The following is an 18895-nucleotide window of genomic DNA, read 5'->3' on the forward strand; positions in this document are numbered from 1 at the left end:
TGAAGTTTTTCAGCAGATAAAAACACATTTTCCCCATAAACTCAATAAAAACACCAAAAAAGCCCAGACACCCCAAAGGGAACCAAAGAAAGAACAATCTGTGCCCTTTCTAATCACCACCAAGTCAGAGAACTTTCAAACCTCACTTTACTCTCCAGATCCTTCCCCAACAACATGAGCAACAATTACCTCATTTGAATTTAATCCATCAACTGCAGCCAGAGGCACTTTCCCATGCAGCACTGTGCCAGTCACCTCTTTCACTCCAAATGCTGGGGAATCAAGGTCCTCCTTGATCCACATTCCAGCAGGGGAAGCCTCCTCTAGAACAGGACTTCGTTCTTCTAAGACAGGCACTGAGTCAGTACGGGCAGTATCTCCCTGGAAGGGTACGCCAGCAGGGAACACTTCCTCCACAGCAGGCACTGCAGCAGCCGGGGCAGCAGGCTCCCCTGGGGTGGGCACTGCAGTAGTAGGGGCAGCAGGCTCCCCTGGGGTGGGCACTGCAGCAGCTGGGGCTGCAGGCTCCCCTGGGGTGGGCACTGCAGCAGCTGGGGCTGCAGGCTCCCCTGGGGTGGGCACTGCAGCAGCTGGGGCGGCAGGCTCCTCCGGGGTGGACACTGCAGCAGCTAGGGCTGCAAACTCCCCTGGGGTGGGCACTGCATCAGCCGGGGCTGCAGACTCCCCTGGGGTGGACACTGCAGCAGGCAGGGCTGCAAACTCCCCTGGGGTGGGCACTGCAGCAGCTGGGGCGGCAGGCTCCCCTGGGGTGGGCACTGCAGCAGCTGGGGCGGCAGGCTCCCCTGGGGTGGGCACTGCAGCAGCTGGGGCTGCAGGCTCCCCTGGGGTGGGTACTGCAGCAGCTGGGGCGGCAGGCTCCCCTGGGGTGGGCACTGCAGCAGCGGGTGCGGCAGGCTCCACTGGGGTGGGCACTGCAGCAGGCAGGGCTGCAAACTCCCCTGGGGTGGGCACTGCAGCAGGCAGGGCTGCAAACTCCCCTGGGGTGGGCACTGCAGCAGCTGGGGCGGCAGGCTCCCCTGGGGTGGGCACTGCAGCAGCTGGGGCGGCAGGCTCCCCTGGGGTGGGCACTGCAGCAGCTGGGGCTGCAGGCTCCCCTGGGGTGGGTACTGCAGCAGCTGGGGCGGCAGGCTCCCCTGGGGTGGGCACTGCAGCAGCGGGTGCGGCAGGCTCCACTGGGGTGGGCACTGCAGCAGCGGGGATGGCAGGCTCCCCTGGGGTGGGCACTGCAGTAGTGGGGGCGGCAGGCTCCTCTGGCGTGGACACTGCAGCAGCTGGGGCTGCAAACTCCCCTGGGGTGGGCACTGCAGCAGCTGGGGCAGCAGGCTCCTCTGGGGTGGACACTGTAGCAGCTAGGGCTGCAAACTCCCCTGGGGTGGGCACTGCAGCAGCTGGGGCTAGAGACTCCTCTGGGGTGCACACTGCAGCAGCTAGGGCTGCAAACTCCCCTGGGGTGGGCACTGCAGCAACTGGGGTGGCAGCCTCCTCTGGGGTGGGCACCACAGCAGTGGGAGCTGCAGGCTCCTCTCGGGTGGGCACTGCAGCAGCTGGGGCGGCAGGCTCCTCTGGGGTGGGCACCACAGTAGTGGGAGCTGCAAGCTCCCCTGTGGTGGGCACTGCAGCAGCTGGGGCAGCAGGCTCCTCTGGGGTGGGCAATGCAGCAGCTGGAGCAGTCCCCTCCAGGGAGGATTCTGCAACAGCTAGTACATCCTCCTCTGTGATGGCCACTGAAGCAGGTGGAGCAGTCCCCTCAGGAGCAGGCACTGCAACAGCTGGGGCAGCAGCCCTCTCTGTGGCTGATACTGCAGCAGCTGGGACATGTGCCTCCATGGTAGCCACTGGAACAACAGGTATACCCTCCTCTGGGAAGGGCACTGTAAGAGCAGCTACAGCAGTTCCCTCTGGGGCAGGCACTGCAGCATCTAGGGCATCTTCTTCTACAGTGGGCACTGCAGCAGTTGGGTCAGGCTTCTGTGGGATGGGTATCCATTCCTCCAAAACTGGTTCCGTATTACTAGCCTTGGTAACTTGTTCCTCCAGAAGGATATTTAGCAATGAATCTGAATCTCTCATTTCTGTTTCCCCTCCCTCCAATGAGGCCACATTCAGCTTGGGCTTTAGGTCATTCACAGTTTCCACTCCATCTCTGCTATGTCCCAGTCCTCCAACCTGCAGGTGCAGACTCAGGATCTCTGACTCTGGGGACTTCCTCTGGAGATCCTGGGAGACCCACTCTGGGAGGTCTCTAGGAAGATGTGCTGGGGCTCGGTCCTCCAGCCTGGCATCATAACCCAGTGCCTGTGCGTCACCATCCTCATCACAAGCTCCTTCCACGGACAACAATTCACAAAGGTCCACATCTCCCAAGGAAGTCAGACTGTTATTTCCTTGATTAACAGCTCCTTTCTCACCTTCCCAATGAATCTCATCTGTTAGTAAATGTGAATCATATGGTAACGCCTCTACTTCAGATCCTGAGGTAACATCTATTAGTTCACAGCTAACAGCAGAACTGAGGGGGACTCTGTCCACACACTCCTCAGCATTCCCCTCAACTTCACTACAGTCCAGCTGGGACAAACTGCCATTTTCTTTGGCCAGCTTGGCTTCAAAGCCTGATACATTTTCTTCACGAGAAGCCCTGTGATCAGAGTTGGACAATCCTCCTGGGTCTGGCTTTCCTGGTGACTCCAGATCAGCTGGGTGTCTAAAGTTAAATTCCCCTGCAGTCTCGGGGCTAAAAGGCACTTTTTCACCCTCCTCCTCACTAACAGTGGAAGCGTCCCTCACGGTATCAGAGTAGGCAGTAAGTTCCAAAGTATTAGGCACCTGAGAAGAATCCAGGGCATTAAAATAGTCACAATCCAACCCAGGATCAGAGTCCTTTGCTCTTACATTTAAAAGGCCTACATGCTCCTTTTCTAAGGCAGCCCCTGGAAAATGACTAATTACAAGTGAATTTTCTGCATCCTGGGATGGGGCCAGCCCTTCAGAAGAGGCTTGAGTCTCCAGCTCAACTAAAGGAGTTACTCCTTCTTCACATAAACACTCCTTTTCAAGTTCAAGAAACATCTGCACTGAATCTGTGTCAGAGAGCTGCTCTGAATCGGCAGGACCAACAGTGCATTCTAAATCTGAAACAAGACCCTCTAGCCCCTGAGCAATTCTGTTTCTCAGTTCTCCTACAGCACTCTCACCTGTTAGGACACAACTGTACTCAAGCGATGCATCCTTGAAAACAGACGCCAAAAGGTTCTTAGCTGGCTGTGGGTCATCAGAACAACAGATCTGACCAAGAGCTAGGTGGTCAAAAGTCCCCAAGACAGCAGCTGAGAAGTCGGCTCCATCCTCCACCACTGCTACAGTGTTTGCTTGCTCTCCTTCTTGGAAAACATCTGCCAGGCTGTTCTTTTCCTCATCTGCCATTAGAAAAGTCTTTCCTCTCTCTGACAGTTTCTCTTCCTCCCACTCCTCCTCAGCCTCCATCATGATCCATCGCTCATCCTCCTCAAACTTTAGCTCAGACTCTGTTTTCTCTCTCAGGCTGGGGGTTATGAGAATATGCAACTCTGGATCCAACAGCTCTTCACTCAGGCAAGGGGAGAGAGGTGGCATTTCTACAGTGCAACCCGTGTCCTGAAGGGGGTGCTGCTTCTCGCCAAAGCCTCCCTTAGCCAAACTTTTCATGGCTCTGGGCCAGGTTGCACTTGAGAATCTGTGTTCCTGCGTTACATCTGTGTTACCACTTGCTGCTGCAGCTTCTGACTCTAGAGGCTGGAATTCACGGGGAGAGATCTCACTGTGCTGCTGAAATCTGAAGTCTTGGCAATCTCCACCTAAGGTTTTCACATCCTGCCCTTCTGGAATACCTATGGATTTGGACACATGTTCCAGAGTTACGGACTCTGACTGAGGTTCCCTGTGGTCCAAATGACCAGAACTTTCTGTTAATGCAGAACTGGATTCCTTCTTCTCTTGCAAGCAAGGATTTGAAGCACCAGCTTCGGAAACCTCACTGAGAGAAGCTTCCATCCTTTCCGCAAATTCTGGGAAATTCGGTGGCATGAAGGACTTCCATGATCTCCTGTTAACATTGTCTTTGCGTTCTGCATTTGGCCGCCTTCTGGGTGGCACAGGTGCTGACTTTTGCACATCACTGCTTAGCTTTAGTGCATCAAATATTATTCTCTCATCCAACTTTTTGCCTTCTGGTGCTCTGGATTCAAAAACATTAGCTGCTGCTCCCAATGTACCATTGCTGGATATAGTACTTCCTTCTATCTTTTCCATGGTGCTTTTTGAAGTCTGATTAAGCTTTGACCCCTGGTCAATTTGTTCATTTATCCTCATTGTATCATATATAGATCGCTGCGGAACATAGCAATCCTCTATATAGCCATCCTCTTCCTCTCCTTTCCCCAGGCAGATGGGGTTCTGCCTTAAACAGTCTGGCCTGCTGAGTGGCTTACCCATATTTTTCAAACAAGATGAACCATCAACCTTTAAAAAGTTTCTCAGGGGTTCCCCCAAAATGCATTCTGCATAAGTTAAAAATCCTTTTACATGTTCGTAACCTCAAACCACCAATTGGAACTTCCCTCCAGAAAGGCCTGGAAGTCCCACTTTGAAACCATTCTGAGAGACGCTCTAAGAAGAACAGCTTTTTCCTCACAGGTTAGCAGCCTCATAGTTGCAGGCAAATAAACGGTACAATGTATTCAACAAACAAAATAATTCCTTCTACGGCTTTTTTGTTTTTTTAAGAGCACTGCTCTTTCCAATTTAGTTAAAAAAATCATCTGATATTGACAAGTCTTATTCAGTATCTAGTTCCACTCACTTCTCACCCAAGCAGAGTTGGAAGCAGAGGATTTATATCGATTGTGTCCTTTAATAACAATGGCACAGCCCCTCTGGTCTTCAAGTATGGCCCAAGCTCCTAGGAATTCCTTTCATTTTATCCTTAGTTCCAGCCCTGGAGAGTCCAGCTGGTCTGAATTAGCCATTCGTCCTCCCTACTTCGGGTGTTTGCATTTGAACTGGGCTGGTCGGCGGATATTCCTGCAACTTTAAACACAGGAAGTCCTTCATTCGCGGCCAGCTTGGGGCTTCCTGTCTCCAAAACATCATGGCATTGTTGTGGCTCCCAGAACAGCCCTGCGCCGTGGCCGCCAAACAAGGCGAGTGGAGCCCGGCGCCGGGCCTTTCAGAGGCCGGCAGGCTGCAGCGGCGGCCGAGGGTCACTCGGAAGGGCTCGCTCAGCGCTGCTCCCCCGCGCCGTGCCGCGAGCCCCGAGGGCCAGGGTTGCCTCACCGCAGGCTGGCAGGTGGCTCCCGGCCGCGCCGGCCTCCGGTCCCGCGCTCAGGAAGTTAGTTTGTCCCTCCGGCCGCTGAGTCCCGCATGCTGTGGGCACCGCCTCCCCCGCCGCCTCCAGTCCCCGGCCCGCAGCCGCCGCGCCGCGGGCTGCATGTCAAGCAGCCGCCTCTATTCTCCGCCGCCGCCGCCGGCCCCGCCGTCCTCCCCGCCCGCAGCTGTCACGGTCCCGGCATGCAAACTTCTGGCTGGGAACAAAAGGCTCCTCTCGGGCCGAGCGGGGGCGAGCCCTCCTCCCTCGCGCCGCGCGGCCCGCTCGCCCGCCGCTCGCTGGAAGTGCTCGGCTGGCGGAAGGCTCCCCTCCCCTTCCCCGCGCCGCCCCGCCCGGGCAACCCCACTGGACGCCGGGGAGCGCGACGCGGACAGCTAGGGGAGGAGGGCAGGGGCGGAGCCGCGACGGGGAGCTGCCCGAGCGGGAGGGAGGGGCGGCGGAGGCGATTGGAAGCCGAGGCACCGAAGGAGGGGCTTCTGCGCGGCTCCGGGCGAGGGAGCCCAGCGCCGGCCGCTCAGCTCACAGGCCCACACCCACCGCGCCCCGCCGGGCCGGAGGGAGAGCCCCGCCCCCCGAGAGGGCGAGGGGCGGGGAGCGACACCCGCGTGAGTCTCGGCCGCGCCGCGCAAATCCCCTGACAAAGGAAAGCCCCGCCCTCCTGCCAGGGGCCGGGCCCCCGCTGCCCCCGCCGCGTACCAACCCGCCGGGCTCCTAGCCCAAGGGCGAGCGAACCCAGAAGGGGCGCTCCCGCCGCCCCCCAGCCAGCCGGCTCTGGCGAGGGCCACTCTGGGCCCCATCTGCCGGCAGGGTAGCGATGCCGCCCGCATCGCTCCCGGATTCGGTTCTGCCGCCAAAGGGGTGTCCCTAGTCCCTCCAATGTCACCTTTAGCGCGCCTCTGCCGGGCCCAAGAACACTCCAGCCTTAAACCTGGCACTTAAATTCGGACCGAGTTATTGGATAAACTCCAGCACCTTCTCTCTTCGGCGCCTCACGTACGTCAGGTCTTGTTCCATTCCCCCACCAAGATTTCTTTGCCCACAGATGTGAATGGTGTTGATGACTGAGGAGTAGGGAATTGGGGGGCCGCGCGACGGTGGAGATGCTGGCAGCAGTGCCCCAAGCCCAAATACCTGGGCTCCTTTATTGCTGGGCACATCCAAGGAAACGTGAGCTCCCTGGGGCCAGCTAAAAAGCATGGGTATTTCAAGTCTCAAGATGGAAAATACTAGAGAAAAGTGGCCCACAATCCCGTCCACAGCTTTTTGGCTTTTAGAAAAGCCATCTAGGACTTTCCTGGTGGCGCAGTGGTTAAGAATCTGTCGGCCAATGCAGGGGACACGGGTTCGAGCCCTCGTCCGGAAAGATCCCACACGCCGCGGAGCAACTAAGCCCATGCGTCAGAACTACTGAGCGTGCGCTCTAGAGTCCGCAAGCCACAACCCCGCGAGCCACAACTACTGATGCCCGTCCGCCTAGAGCCCGTGCTCCACAACAAGAGAAGCCACTGCAATGAGAAGCCCACACACCGCAACGAAGAGTAGTCCCTGCTCTCCGCAACTAGAGAAAAGCCTGTGCGCAGCAACGAAGACCCAAAGTCGCCAAAAATAAATAAATAAATTTATAAAAAGAAAAGAAAAGCCATCTAGTCATCTGGTGACCGTTAAACAAAGAAAGTACAAAGGGCAACCCACGAAACTGTCCACCAGAGGCAGCTTCATATCTGAAGGGGTGTAATATGCGGCTCCCTTTGTGATGGTCATTTTCTGATTTTATGAAGGAAAAAAAGTCTATTAAAATTACTGAATTGACCAAGTGGTCAATACAGATGGTAAAACTTACGGAAAAGTTATTTCTGTCCTTTACACAGACAGTAAGTGAAGCCAGTAGTTGGTGTATGGAGATCTGGCAATGAAACCCTGAGCTGAGCCTTAGGCTTACTTGAGCCGGAGAGGTCCTTGACAAAAATGAGGTGTCAGCTGAAGCCTGTGATCAGAATTAAGCAGCCAAAAGACTGGCAAAATGTCTTACACTTCATTTCTCACTTTGAAGCTGATCAATTTCTGCCTACTCAAATCCAGAAGACTCTATCTGTAACTGAAAGGGAGGATGTGCAGACTAGATTGTGTCTTGACAGCCTTTCTAACTTGAATATTCTTTAGTTCTAAAACTGTTAAAGGAGCTGCCCCAGAATCCTGAGTCCTCCTGGTCCTATACTGCAAGACACTAGAAACACTGTCCTCTGAGGAACAAACAGCAGAAAGAACCAAGAACGCTTGACCTAGAGAAGTTTCCAAGCAGTATGATGAAGTATCTAAAGGGCTGGGAAGTGGGAGGAAGCTAGCTTGTTCTGGATGTCTACTGAAGCTGGCACACTAAGATCCAAGGGCAGATTTCAAACCAACAAAGAGCTTTCTCACAGCTGTTCAAAGAATAGGGTGTCCCCTAAAGGGATGACTTTTCTGACCCTGGAGGTGTCTGAGCAGAAATTCAAGCAATCACTTGGCAGAGATTTGGGGAACGAGATTTACAATTCCTCTAACAGTTTGCTCAAGATGAATTTTAAGGTCCCTTCAAACTCTAACACAATGTGCCTGGAAGGCTTGATAAGCTTACAGATCTGATACTTTCCGTTTCAGGGAATCTGGGTTTTAATTTTCCTTTAATTATTAAGCACAACTGGAAAAACCCAGGATAGGCAAGATCAATTTCACTAGCAAATCTCCCTGGCCAAATACACTCACTTATGTGTTGAGATATCATAACAGACTGTTTAGTGTGCCAGGGGCCCTCTGGTTGGAAGAATCTGAGCAATTCTGGCTCTGGACTAAGAGTGGGTGGTTATTCTATTATAAAGAATGATATTGATGTGGAATCACAAACTTCATGGCCAGAAATTCCTTTCCTGTTTCCTCACCAAGGCAGGTGCCAGTCAGTTCAGTCTTTTCTTAATCCCTCCCCACACCTATCTACCTTATTCTCACCACTCTCACCAATGCTCCATATTATAACACAAATAAATAAGTGGAGCATTTTAGCAACTATGAAGTTCAGATTCAAATTACTTATCAGCTTAAGTCACACTCTCTGACTAGTGTATTAGGAGACCATTACAGATAAATCTCCCCAAAATTCAAACACAGCCCAAAATGCAAACACAGCCTTGTGGAAAGGATTACATAAAGTTGGCCAATTATCCCGCCCCCTCCACCCCCGCAAAAAGTACTTCGCTCCTTGTGTAAAATCATCAGTTTGTGTTTAGAAGGAAAGGAGGCACAAAGTCTCTTTCCTCCATGTCTTATTATTTTTTTTTAATCTGTTCATGAGTTTCTCCTTAGTTTTGGTATGTGGAACTCTGCCAATAGCCATCTCAGTGACTGAAATAAATACCTGATACAGCTTTCAACTTCTTGTTACCCTGACAGCTCCAACAAAAAAAAGCATCTGTTCATTTCACATGCTGTGTGTAAACTTTTAAAAAGAGAAGTACAGGGAGCACCCCTTTGGATGCTTCCCCCCTTCCTATAACACAAATATCTGTGCTGATGCCAAATTTCAAATTAGTTTCCAATTAGTTGATTACAGAGTTCAAAGAATTCTCTACTCATTTCAAAATTCCTAAGAACAGAATTGGTGTCAGATTTTCCTTTGGTGAACTTGGAAGAAAGAACAGTCCTGGCCTTTCCTGCTGTCTCCTAATTAAAACAGCAAGGTGGAGTCTCCTCACACCCTAACACAGCTCCCTTTCCAAGTTTTGGACTTGGCACTTTGCCTTTGTCTGCTCCCGACTTTTAAACCACCAGCCTCCTAGGAAAATCTGGAGGCCCTAGATCCACACTTCCTCAGATTCTATACTGCCTTTTCATCCACCTCTCTCTCTTGGAGGATTAGTGCTGACTAGAGGAGGGGACAGAAGACTGGTTGGATCTTGCACATTTAAAATTTACAAAATGCCTTTCATCTTATGATCTCTAGACTTCACAAGCGTTTATTTAGTGGCAAGTGGAAATTCCACAGTATTCGTCTGAACCTGTTGGGCATCCATCACTACTATCCTTTTATTACATAAAGATGGCTACAGAGTGGCTCATTAAGCAATGCAGCATGATGTGAAGCTTGCTTTAAATGGGATACTAAGGATTTTGATGCTCTTTGAGTTCTCGTGTTATTTTTGAACTCATGAGAAAACTTTCCACACACTCTTCAGGAACTCTCATGACCTCTGTAAGCCCTTTCCTGCTTGTAGACTTTCCAAAAGACAGTGTATTAATCCCTCTTTAGCCACTCCCCAAGACAGTAGTGATGACAAAAGCACAGGGCTTTGTAAGTGAGAAAAGGCCTAACAGAAGAGTGGGAGGAAGGAAAGCAGGGGATTACGGAGGGAATCACATTTACTCATTAGGATCTGGATATACAGAGACAGTAAAGAAAGGATTTCTGAGTGAAGGACTAGAGGCAGGAAAGCTAAAGAGGTAGGGACCCTAAAGAAGCAAATTCAAGGTTATCATGGTTTAAGTTATAGGATATATGCAAGGGAAAAATGAAAGGTCAGAATGCTAAGTAGCTCAAGGCCAGTTCACGAAGGCCCTTGAATGCCAAGCGTGAACTTTTGCTTTATTCAGAACACCATGACTACACCAAGACTTACTTATTTAACTTACCAGGGGGTCATGCGAGTTATTGAGTGGTGTGTGGAAAGTTTCCTAAGAATTTGAGCCTGGCTGCTCATTCAACTGCCGTTTAATATATATTATTGCATTAAAAAAATCCAAATCCTTAATTTACAAATGACGCTTGCGGTGCTAAACTTACTTTTCCAAAGGAACACAGCTATTAAACACCTAAGCTCTTAAGATTTGAGCCTAGGTCTGCTGATACTGCACTGGTATCAATATGTACAGAACAGAGCACAGTCGGGGAAGATGGAAGGTGGAACAATCAGCTAGGAGGGTTACACAGTTTAGGTTAACAGGTAACAAAAGCCCGGACTCATGAAACTGAAGAAGGGTGTGGTAAAGAAATTGCAGAGGCAGACGATTTGGACTTTACAACTGATCTGATAGAAGGTAGAGGTTGGGGGAAAAATAAATTTAAAATAAGGCTGTCATATTACTCTTGGATGACTGAGGGCACAGTAGTACTGTAAGACAGCAGCAGGGAGGAAGAAAACACTGCAGGAGACAGCACATTCCATGTGGAGCACACTGAGTGTGAGGGACTCAAAGGCTACCCATGTGGAGGTGTCCAGAAAGACTGAAGTTCAGGGCAGAGATAGACACGTGGAAACTTTCTCTTGTAGAACAGTGAGGGGTTGGACATCCTGGGGCTGAGTGTGGAGAGAGGGGAGAAGAGGGCAGATGACGGGATTTCAGGCACCACATGTTGGGGAGGTAGAAAGACAAACCAAAACAGAAAGCAGAAGAGCAGCCAGAGAAGAAAACGGAGAGAGCACAAGGTCAGGAAAGTAAACGGACAGGAGGGTTTTAAGAAAGAAGATGTGATGTTAAATGGTGCACAAGGAATGAGGAAGACAATGAGTTAGACAAGGCCACTAGCCTTGGCAACTAGGACGTCAGGGGGTACTTCCGAAAGAATGGTTTCAGTGCAGCGATGGGGGCTGGGTCAGACTGTAGGGGATTAAGGATAAGCAGTGGTGAGAAAGTAAGTATTGGTCCTCCCTTATTGCGACTCTTCTTCTGGCTTCCATGACACTGTGCTATACTGATGGTACCTTTCTAGCCAGTCCTTCTTTTGTGTCTTTGGACTCCTCTTCCCATCCTCTTAAGGCAAGTAATTCCACAAGGTGTAGCCTTGGTTCTTTTCATTTGTTCAACAAATATTTATTGGGATCTACTACGTGCCCTAAACTATGCCAGACACTAAGGGAGAAAGTGATGAGCAAGACATGATCAGGAGCCTACGTTCTAGTAGAGGAGACAGACATTCATTTTAATTCAATTGCAATAAGTACTCTGAAGGAAAAGCAAACAGTGCTATGAGAGCAACTGTCAAGGGCCCTGATGTGGTCTGGAGGTTCAGGGGAGGCTTCCTTGAGAAAGTGACCATGTGGGCTTTCACTTAACACCAAGAGTAGCCTTTCCAATTCTAGGATGGCATGACTTCACAACTTTCACAAAGTAGCAACTTCATAAAGGTGCTTAGCTATTTCTATGAAACATATCCCTGGGCTGAATCTCTAAGGAATCTTGCTGTAGGGGTCCTCTCTCCAATGTTAGAAAAGGAGGTAAAATAAGTAATACAGAGTCAAGAGATTTTTGAAAGCTCTTTCATTTTGTTACTAAAGCAATTCTTATCACTGATCACAAACAAACAACTTAGGTTTGAATTTAAAGAATTAGACCCAAATCAGAGCTCTTTCTCTGGGAGTGAACTGCAAGATGAGAGAGGTATTAAATGGTTTACTTGAATGGATGCAATGAATTCAAGCTGGAGAAGACCCAAGACAGGTTCAATTTCTTTGAATTCGTATCTTCTTCTTCCCTTGCTCACAAATACACGCAACCAAATACTAGAAACATATATTTGCTGAAAGCTTTTCTGTAAAACATCTTGATCTGGTATATGTGCTTGGCAGAGAGATTAATTATATCTGTGTTTTTAAGCTGCTTCCTCTGAAATTAAGCTGATATTTTTTCCCCTCACATCTTAATGTTTTAATTAAAGATTAATATTAAGAGGTGTCTCTCTCAAAGATGCTGACTTGGTAGTTGCCATTGTATGGCAACAGAGGAAGGTAACATGGTCCATGCTAAAAGGTAATTAGGCCAAGGACCCTGAGATCATTAAAGCTGATCTGCTAGGTAACTGAGTGACTGGGGAAGTCACTGAGCTGGTAATGGCTTCCGGTTAATTCTGGTTAATGATTTGAAAATAATACTGATTTGTAGAGCACATAAACCAAGGTCAAAATGGTCTCAGAGAAACTTGCTGGCTGTGGGATTCTGATATCAATGAATGAATAAATTAATTAATAACCATGTATATGTATGTATGTGTACATATAGTATATTTAAAGCTGTGTTAAGGAGTCATGACCTAAACCCGCCTATGCATTGCCGGTATAGGGCTGGAAACAAGCTCTTCATTTGTTCCCCAGAAAAACCGCTCAGGAAGGCTCTTTGTCCATCCACCTGTTTCACTGCTGTCATCAAACTAATTTATCATTTCCATTTTTTCAAGAAGAAAAAGAACTAATTTAATCTGGTGCTGGGTCTTAGATCAAATCTTCTGGGGAATGATCAAGCTGTAGGCACCAAGGGAATAACTTTTCTTATTAAAAAGATTTCATAATATTATAATTTGTGTGTCTGGATAAACTTCTTAAAAGAATATTATCATTTGTTGAGCACTTAATATCTGCCTAGGGTTTTCATCTACATCACTTCATTTGATTCTCATAAAAACCCTAAAGGTAGGATTTACCACTGTTCACATTTTATAGTTGAAATAACTATACAGAGAGGTTAAGTGATTTCCCCCAAGGTCACTCAGCTAGTAAATGATAGAGCCAGAATTCAAAGTTGAATATTTCTGACACAACCTCGTATTCAGTTTTTCTCACTACGCCAAGCTGAATGAAGTATGAAGATTCTTCTTGGTGTCAACTGGTTGAGTAAATGACAATGACTCTAATGTAATGGGTAACTACAAGACAGTATTTCAGAACCTGGCTTTCTTCAGGTGCATCTCAAGTAGTAAATTCCTTAGTTTTACTTTGTTCAGGCCAATACTGAAATGAAACTGTGTTTCTTTAACATATGCTAACTAGTAGAGAAGGAAGGGAGCCCAGAGGTAAGATGTAGAGGTGAGGAATCCAGGCTGGAATTAGAATTTCTCAGGACACACAAGGATTTACCTCAAGTGTTGCGGAACAGTCAGCATTTTGAATCCTACAGTTCACGTGGCGTAAAGAGCATTCACTCAATCAGTCAAATATTCACTAATCTCCAACTATGCATATACCCATATGCTAACTACTTTGAGAGACACAAAAATGGATATATTAAGATGAGGGATGGGACAATGCATATAATCATTAAACGCCAAAATTAGGCAGTATATGATGAAGGCCAAATGAGTTACACATATTAAGTGATTTAAGAGAACGGGAGAAGTAGTGAGCTAGCCCGGGGGGTGGGGGGGGGCGATCAAGAAGGTTTTGAGGAGGTCAGGTATGAGTAGAAATCAAATAGGTAAAATGAATAAGAAGTGTTTGGGATAAGTGGATGGAGTGAATGGTCTATATAGGAAACAAGACTGGATAGACAGTAGGGATCAAAAATGTGGTTCCTAAGACTGGAGAAGCAAAAAAGTGGAGGCACAGACACGGACCAGTTTTGCAGGATGCCACCACTTAATCCATCAGATCGGATGGCTCCTGCATTGATCTGGGGGAAGGATAAGCCCTCACAGAAAGAAGGGTGAATACAGACAGATGCTAAGGGAAAACCACCTTGGAGGCCCAAGTTTTAGAAGGCTACAGCACAATTTATGTCTGTTTTTTCCGTGGGAACCATGTGCATACACGCTAGCTGTCCAATCACACTAGCTCTCTGCATTCCTAACAGAGGATCTTTTGTTCCAAATAGCAAGGCTCAAAAGAGACAGTCTGATAAAATCACACTGAGGTCAGTACTCCCAGCTGGTGCAGGGCTGATGCCATTCCATAACACACCCTACAGGAAGCAGCTTGAGATACACAGCTGATTGATTTCCACAGCAGGAACCTTGTGGCAGGCAGGGTGGGGTGGGCACTGGTCAAGCATGGAGAGAATTCTTTAGCCACTGACTCAAATTAGTTCACCAAGATCCTGACCTGATCCAACAGATCTGTACAAGTCATTCTCAGAACCAACACTGTTTCTTAACTAAATTTTGAAAAAAGGGAGGAAAACCACGAAGCTTCCCCAGGCAATGGGACTATTTCATCAGTTAACTCTTACTTGTTATGGAATCTGAAAAGGGCAAAATATCAAAACCCCCTATATTCTCTAGAAGTGGGCTGAATAACCCTTTATTGTAAGGGGCTATCCTGTGTATTATAGGAAATTTAGCAGCACCCGCTAGATGCCAGTAGCAGCCTCCCCAGTTGTGACAGTAAAAAATGTCTCTAGACATTGTCAAATGTCCTCCAAGGGCCAAAACTGCTCCTCCCACCCCCATTGAGGGCCCCTGGTCAAGCACGAGCTTTGGTGCCAAACAGCTCTTTCCAATCCCGGCACTAACATTTATTCGCTCTGTGCTTGAACAAGTTACTTTAACATCTTCAAATCTCAGTTTTCTTACCTGCAACTGGGATTTTAAATGTCTGATTTACGGGGGGGTTAGGATCAGAGATAATTTAGACTTAGGTCTCTCTTACTGTTCTTACCACTGTATCACCACCACTGCAATTCTCTGTGCCTGTTTCTCCTACTGCACTGTTAACTAGAGACTATCTGAGACCCCAGCTCTCACCACAAGGACTGGCCCAGAGCAAATGCTCAGTAAGGATGGACTGAAAGGAATACAGAGCCCCTTCCTCCTAACCCCCCAAAAGTGATCCACGGACCATCACCTCGCAGCACAGCACTTATTCTCATCCCTGGGTGGCCAAAGTTCTGAAAGGTCCACATTTCAAATCACAGTACTGGTGGTAGGAAAATAGCTTGTGAAGGCCCAGGGGATAAGTGTATCCCATTAATCTGCCACAGCCACTAACAGAGACTGGTATTTGAAAAGTACTCGGTAGTGGCACTGGCAAAGTAATAAGGAAGGTGGGGAGGGAGCACATTCTCCCCATAGCTAGGTTTTTCCAACCAGGACAGCTGAGACTTGGGAAGAGTCTGTCTGGCAGAAGACAGCCTTTTGGTGCAGTAATGCTTTGGTGCAGTGACCTGACCTGACCTGACCTGACTCCCTGTGGGACTGATTTTATTCCTGGTAAACCAACCACCTCTAACAACAAAATGCCCTTAAAAGCAACTCATCGTACCTCCTAGAGAATCACCACTTATGGCTCGTGTGCCAGCCAGCTAGCTGGAAAGTGCCCAGGACTAGGCTAAGGCTGAGACCCTTTACCATGCATTCTAGACACAGCGAGAAACAGCCCGCTCTGCAAGTCTGTGCTCATCTCAATCATGTCCACTAATCAAAACTCAACAATAAACACAAGTTCTGCACAGGATAAATTCTAGTTTTTCTGGACACACACGTTTCACGTGATGATCAATCTTGGTTGCAAATGCTACATGCTGACACTACATGTGGAGAATTTCAGTAAACTCAAAGAGAAACTCCTCACTCCTTCCTTCTGGTTGAGGATATATTCGCTTTTGCTTTAAAATCTTCCCTTTGCTATCAAAATTTCCAGATGGATTTTTGTGAAATCCATCAACACTTTCTTGACGCCCTTCCATTTGATTTTACTACCTTCACTGAGGCGTGAGGCTCCTTCAAGATGATGTAATGGCTACAATCTTGGGATTTTGCTTGTGGTGCTGATATTTAAAATATTAATGGCAATACTTTAAAATGGGGCTGGAAAAAGTTCAACATGAAGCAAACTTAAGGGTCTTAAAGGCTCCTTCACCTTCTCCCCACCCAGCTGCTACGGTGTGGGTGGAGAGGATTATTACAGAGCATTGGAATTCTTGGGGGGGGGGAGGTGCAGAGGGGGATGGTCACATAAGGGTTATAAATATCAGGGGCCGCGGAACTGTGAGCTCCTGGGCTGAGGACAGACTGTAGTCTCCCCTTAAAGGCACAGAGCAAGGAAGCTCCCTCAAGTATTTCCACAAAGGAGGTTCCTCTTCTCCACAGAAATGCTCAGCTGAACACCTGCAACCACCACTCTACTCAAAAGAAACCGCAGATGCCAGGAAAGGGGACGAGATTTTTAAACCAAACACAGATCAGCACCAGCAAAAATAAAGAATCCAGGGCCCGGCCTAAGGGTGTTGCTAACTACACAGTCATAACCAGATTACCAGAAGGTATCGTGCCACGTCAATATTTATCTTAACGAGCACCTTTTCCAACTGAGTCCTAAATTTCCCACATACAGGTGGCACTTTTCTCCTATCTGGGGCAATGGTTCTCAACTAAGGGAAAATTTTTCTTTCCAGGGGACATCTGGCAATGTCTAGAGGCATTTTTGGCTGTCACACTGGGGAAAGGTTGCTACTGGCATCTAGTGGGCAAAGATCAGGGATGCTGCTAAACATCCTCCAATGCACCGGACAGCTGCCCACAACAAAGAATCATCCAGCCCAAAATTATCAGGAGTGCTCAAGTTGAGAAACCCTGTTCTAGGGCATTCGTTTTACTTCCTTGGACCCCAGTAGTTCCTACTGGAGTAGCCTTGTTTAAGGAAGAAGGAAAAAACCAAGGCAGGCCAAGGGTCAGCACAAGGCAGGGCAGGCAGGGGTGGTGAGGGTCTACTCATCTTATCCTGACGGCTGTAAAGCTGGAGATACTTAACCTCCGGTGACAGACAGGTCACACCAAGTGTGATTTCCTTTCTCTCCAAGGGCAGGTAGATAATGCTAGCCTCACTTGCTTTCTTCTCTGGTAAATCTAACTGGCAAAGACGAAGATGAGCTGATACTGTCTTTGTAATTATTTGAAAGTAAGGAGTGAATATCATTGTGCAAACTGGCAGTCTCTCAGCTCCATGGCAGGCCCTGTCCTCCAAGGGTTTTCACATGTGCTCACAGTGAAGCTTATGCTTGCTTTCCATGAGGCCAAAATATCAGATGAACAGGTTTATGGGGCTTTCTTGTTCTGGCTTCAAAGTAGCACAGAGGTCCCCAGACAGAAGCTGCAAGTGTATGCAGTCCCTGACCCTGGGCTCGACTCAGACTGAATCAGGACTGAGAACAGTCCTAAGAAAGCCTGCTGCCTTACCTGTAGCCCACCAAACCCCAAACCTCCACACGTCCTGACTGAGAGGCAGGCGTGGTTCCTGAGGGGGGTGCAAGGGAGGGGCTGGTGTAAGACTCAGAATGATCTCAATTCTTGGGCTTCCCTGGGGGTGCAGTGGTTGAGAGTCCGCCTGCTGATGCAGGGGACACAGGTTCGTGCCCCGGTCTGGGAAGATCCCACATGCCGCGGAGTGGCTGGGCCCATGAGCCATGGCCGCTGAGCCTGCGCGTCTGGAGCCTGTGCTCCGCAACGGGAGAGGCCACAACAGTGACAGGCCCGCGTACCGCAAAAAACAACAACAACAACAATGATTTCAATTCTTGATTACAAAACCTACATAGGGAATTTCAAAATGAGGAAAGCTTCTTGTTACCATCAGACTTACAGATTTCTTCTCCAAATCTGGAGTCTTTCTCTTCCCTTCCTAGGAAGGTCACCCTGGGGGAATTCTTTGACTTAAGTTTCAGTGAAATAAAGGTCCCTCCTTTCTTGTTAGACTCTAGTTATATATATACAGTTCCTTTTCGTCACTAATCAGAGACACTCTTGTTCAGGAAAACAGAATTTCCTGAAGAGATTAGCCAAAAGTCTTTTCCTTCCAGTTTTCTGCAAACATGCTCAATATTCTCTTTCGTGATTTCTGGAATGGCTTCTTCCTTTCTACTTCCAACAGAGAGCAGAACTCAGTAAAGTGCCTAACTCAGGAGGTTTGAGGTTTTTGCTTGTTTAGTGGGAAAGGACTCTCTTCCATTCCCATCTGATAGGTCCTCGCTGGCTGTCCAGATTCTATCAATTATTCAGAAGCAATCGAGGGAAGTCTTTCCTAGGAATAATGACTTTCAGTTTTTCACATTCATTTAAGAAGGAAATAACTTTTCCCAGAGGCTAACTGCCTTTCCTAGCATTTTCCAGCACTGTTGCACAGTCCCAAGTAAGCCTGGGGTTCTCCACAGACCTGACTCATTTCTCTATTCTGACCATCCCCCGTGGAGTCAGCTAGGTCAAAGCACAGCCCACGTTTCCGTCTCACAGATTCATACCCTCTTCTCTACAGCAGATTCTGTGCTGAGAGCGTGATCCCATTGTAAAAAGACAAGAGTTGAAAACTTAAAAGCGAACACTGTTTTTTAAATACTTACCTTCATCTCTGCTTTTTCTTATTAAAAAAAATTTGAATCTGAAAGCAGAGCCACACTGTATGCGTCTGGTCTGCTGCTGGTGTGAGGGAAGATTCATCTATCGCTGGGCTACTCCACACACCAACCCAGGAACTCAACGCTCAGATCACGAAAATGACTCAGTCCTCAGAATGGGTCCAAAAAGACCTTCCCTTGGCTCAGCCTCGAGGGAACTGTGAACTGACACACAGAGCTTTTCCCTTCTCATTGTTTTCACTTCCCATGAGCTCAGCATGAGCTAAGCCAGTACTGTGTTCCTCCCCTCCTGCCTCAAAACCTTTGCTGGGAGGAGGCAAAAACTCTTCCCAAAGCCCTTGACTTTACAAGGTGGACCTGTGGAACCAGGCTTCTGATCTGTACCCCCAGCTGGAGGAGGGTACACACGGGCACCCAACTTCACCACCCTCCTTC

At 48.5% G+C, this 18895-nt stretch overlaps 1 protein-coding gene across 18 annotated transcripts in view; it reads right to left on the bottom strand.

The window, feature by feature from the left end:
- MACF1 (microtubule actin crosslinking factor 1) overlaps positions 1-18895 on the bottom strand; it is a 327589-nt gene that overhangs the window by 60544 nt on the left and 248150 nt on the right. The window contains exon 1 of one of the 18 annotated variants that reach the window (XM_089895693.1): positions 190-5435. The exons of the other annotated variants lie outside the window; for them this stretch is intronic. Coding sequence (XP_089751819.1) covers positions 190-4491 — 4302 coding nt within the window. The 5' untranslated portion in view covers positions 4492-5435. Of the gene's footprint in view, positions 1-189; positions 5436-18895 lie in introns of those variants that run through there. 18 annotated transcript variants of the gene reach the window in all.

The sequence above is a fragment of the Delphinapterus leucas genome, chromosome 1 (genome assembly GCF_059928025.1).
Source record: "Delphinapterus leucas isolate spDelLeu-1000000601 "Yukka" chromosome 1, BTC_Dleu_Yukka2, whole genome shotgun sequence".
Classification (NCBI taxonomy): domain Eukaryota; kingdom Metazoa; phylum Chordata; class Mammalia; order Artiodactyla; family Monodontidae; genus Delphinapterus; species Delphinapterus leucas.